The 4,166-nt window shown below is 44.3% G+C and overlaps 1 protein-coding gene across 1 annotated transcript in view; it reads left to right on the forward strand.

Moving 5' to 3' along the window:
• ENO4 (enolase 4) overlaps positions 1 to 4,166 on the forward strand; it is a 58,430-nt gene that overhangs the window by 36,360 nt on the left and 17,904 nt on the right. The window contains 1 exon segment of the mRNA XM_014310191.2: positions 3,913 to 4,087. Within this exon segment, the coding sequence (XP_014165666.2) occupies positions 3,913 to 4,087 (175 nt within the window).

The raw sequence follows: 4,166 nt of genomic DNA on the forward strand, positions 1-4,166 counted from the left end.
AGGCTCCTGCAGACAAGGCCAGGCTCACCCTCGCACAGCAGGAGCTGAACAGACCCACAGGAAGGATCCTCAAAGTTTAGAAAGAAATTAGTACTAAAGCCCACTCAACTTGAAGTAACCGTTGGAGCGGAGAATGATTACTCAAGACAAATGAACTCACATAGGAGTACTTGGGAAATTAAAATAATAGTGCTGGGGGAGCTGGGGGAAGTCTTAAATAATTATTAGCAATTTCCAAGCATGCCATATATATGTTACTTAAGTCCTTGCAAGTTTTTATCTAGACTAAAAGTCTAATCTAAATGTTGTGTTCAGCCACATCCTAGGACAAAATCTTTTGTTTAATCTTATACATAAAGTTATATTTAGCTTTGTTACTGGAGTTTTTTTCTTTAGAGGATCTAGAATATTAAGAACAAAAAGAAACACTACAGAAGCATTTTACATCTAAAAAGTAATTTTAAAAAAAGCCTTTAAAAATTTAAAATGCGTCAAAAGCAGTAATATATCTGTCGAAGAGAGTTTGTATAACCAAGCTAAAAAGACAATCCTGATTTTATTGGAAACGTCATGCAGTTTTTATGTACTGAGAGCTGACTTCAAAGAAGCCCTTGTCAGTGGAATGAGCCCACATTACTCCTCTGTGAAATCCTACAAGAACACAGATGGCAGTGAGACCATGATCTTAATTGATTTAAGGGTCAAGTTTATATCTTTAAATAAGCATTTTAGAACAGCAAAAAGCAAATCCTTCATGCAACCCTTAAGCATGTGGTATTATACTTGGGTTTAGAGCATTAGCACCACGTATTTATACCTAAAGGAGAGGCAGATGAAAAAGGGAACACACACAACACAGTATCACAAACGAGGAAAAACTGGTTGTCATTTCTTTCCTGGCACAAGAGTTATAATAAAGGTTTGAGGTGAGATAAAACTCTGTACGGTTGCTCTCAAAAGAAACACAACCCATTTCTCTCTGAAACCAAAATAAGAGGCAATCTAGAAGATTTGGGGCAAAATCTGCTGAGAAGACATTAAAATATGATGTCACCCCCAGGAATGTCATGACTGCAATTATACAGATGGGGTTTTAATGTATGTGTTGATATGAGTGAAGCATCTACACTGTTTAAAAACAACATATAAAAAGAACTGCTACAGGGTGTCATTTGTACCCAGTCATTTTTCAAAGGCCAGAGTTACACCAATCACAGGCTTTTCCTCACTGGGCTTGTTCCTTGGCTCTTGTTACATATACTTTGATTAGAGAGTTTTTAATTACACTTTAGCCTGTTAGCACCATGGGGCCAATAAAACTAAGAGAAATAGAACTAAATTCTTTTCATTCAACACAACTGGTAACTAAACACCAATTAATTACACCCACACAAGCCTAATGAAGATAATGGGGTTGCAGAGAGTTCACGGATGGTATGAAGTGGCTTGTGGTATCCTAACCTTAATCAGTTAACTACTTTGTAATAGGGAGGATCACAGGATAAGCCATCCTCTTTCTACATGCTTACAATTACTATTACTGTTAATGGAAATTACATGGCCATACAGATAATTCATGTAACATTCACTTGATCAGGAAACAAAAATACTTGAGGGACTCGCTACTAGTATTTCCAACAGTTTATTGAAAACAAGAGTGCAGGGTTATTGAGTATCATTCTCATTGCTTCACTTAAGGCAAACCTGACGGATTTCTTCTTTTCCAGGGAGGGGACATCAACAGCGTCTCTGGGAAAGCTGTGCCAATGCCTCACCAGCCTGACAGCAAAGAATTTCTTCCTAATATTTAATCTGTATCTGTTTCAGTTTGAGGCCATTGCCCTTTCTTCTATCACTGCATATACCCTTGTAAAATGTCTCTCCCCATCATCCTTGTAGGGGGCCCTTTTAGGTACTGGCAGGGCTCTAAAGTTCCCCTGGAGTCTTCTCTTCTCTAGGCTAAACAATGCCAACACCCTCAGCCTGTTCTCCAAAGCAGAGGTTCTCCAACCCTCTGAGGATCCCAGCTGCTCTCCTGTGAACTCATTCTAACATTCCACATCCTCCTTATGCTGTGCCCCCAGACACGGTTGTAGTGCTCCAGGGGGGTCTCAAACAATGGACTAGAGAGCCACAATCACCTCCCCGGACCTGCTGCTCCTCACTCCTTTCATGCAGCCCAGCCCAAGGGTGGCTTTCTGGGCTGGCAGCACAGACTGCTGACTCAGGCTCAGTTTCTCCTGCATCCACAGCCCAAGTGCTCCTGCTCAGCCCCTGCCCTGCCCAGCTCCCTGTCCCCTGCAAATGCCACACAGTGGGAGCTCCATCCACGCCCTGTGCCACTGGCAAAGCCATTCAAGAGCCCTGGGGCCAAGGGCAAAGCTCTGAGGGACACCCTTCATCCCTGGCCTCCACCTGGACATGGAGCCAAGTGGTCCATCCATCAAACCCATCTCTCCAGTTTAGAGAAAAGGATGTCATGCTGGCAATGTCGAATGCTTTGCACAGGTACAGGCAGATGACATTGGTTACTCCTCCCTCAGGTACCAACACTGTTACCCCTTTGTTCTCTCAGTCCTTAACTTTTCTTTTGCAACTTGGGTGGTGTAGCAGCAGCACTTGGAGCAAACAGAGGCACAACAGCCATTGAGTGTATCAGCCTTCCTCATAATCCTAGGCAATCAGTTCTCCCACTTCCTCCCAGAGAAGTCTAACATTTTCCCTAGTCTCCCTTTTATCTCCAACATGTTCCTTCACTGTCGCCCTGATTTTTTAAGATTCTCTAAGCCTTCCGATGTTTATATTCTTGTAGCAAACTTTCTCACACACTTCCTGTAAATAATTTATTGTTTTGCATTCTTTTATGGAGGAGGAGAAATTCGATGGACTGTTGGTTTGTCCAGTGTCATTGGAGAGGTGGCACTTTCACCCTCCAATCCACTGTCATTTTTGGAAAACTATACATGTTGGAGGCAGAAAATAAACTTCCTTTTTGCTTCACCTTGAGAGCAGCGGTGTGTGCACTTGTGTTGTTTCGTGTCCTATAGCGACACTTCACATTTTGTTTAGAGCCTGTGAAAGGGCAGAAGGTGGGAAACTGATAGAGAGAGGCGCTTAAACATATCAGAAGGCACAGCTCTCACAATGGATGGTATTACACAGCATATGATCGTGCTCAGAGACCACCACACCAGCACCATTTACCTCCAGAAGCTTGTTCTTCCAGGACCATTTAATTAAAATGAGCTTTCTGAGGCAAGCCTGTGCATATGACAAATATCTGGCACTATGTGACTTCTGCCACCCAGGCCTCTGACTGCACAAGCCCCTCCTGAGGCAGCCGTGTGCCCAAAGGAGCAGCCACCCACCACATCAACTCCTCCTGAAGCAAGAAAATCTAATGAGGCATTCGCTACCCACTCTCCTCAAGGAACAGGTAGTGTCACTTTAGAAACTTTTTCAGAGGAAACAGCTTTTAAAAAAAAAGAGGGTTTAAATCTCTGGAGAGGTACCATAGTGTTTCTAAGGGATGTGAAAGGAAAAGAAAATGATTCCTTAGGGTTTTTCTTCATTATCACCCCACCTGGAGAAGTGAGCACACAATGAGCAAAGGTCCACACATATTGATTTTAGAGCTGGGGAAGTGTGCAGCTAACAGCTTTTAAGTATCTCCATTTTCAGTTACTTCAACAAAATTACCAGTGTAAGAAAGTGAAAGTTTTTGTAGGAAATTGCGGGCTAAAAATGATCATTTAGGTCGCGAAATGTTTCCTTTCATTGAAAATGGAGGGCTTTCAAACGCAGGAGTTACTGCGGGCGTATCGCAGCGTCCAGACATTCACCAGACATTTCCCAAACCACAGCCTGTCCCTATTTCAGGACCATAATCTTATAGAGTTTTTCTGCTCGGAGGCTCTTAAAACCGAGAAAGCTGGTTTTAAAAGTCAGACGTCCCGACTCGGAAGGCGGTGACCGGGCTCTGAGGGAAGTGCGAGCACCACGCGGCGCTGAGCAACCAAAGGGGGCCAGACCGAACCAGCTCTGCCCCAACCCGGGGTGCTCCCTGAGGGAGCAGAGCCTCGGGAACGTGGGGCCGGGCACAGCGCCCTGAGGTGCCGCCGTCCCGCCCTGGGGCTGGCGGGGAGCGGGGGAAAGGGCGGGCGCTC

The sequence above is a fragment of the Geospiza fortis genome, unplaced genomic scaffold (assembly GCF_000277835.1).
Source record: "Geospiza fortis unplaced genomic scaffold, GeoFor_1.0 scaffold1303, whole genome shotgun sequence".
Lineage (NCBI taxonomy): Eukaryota > Metazoa > Chordata > Aves > Passeriformes > Thraupidae > Geospiza > Geospiza fortis.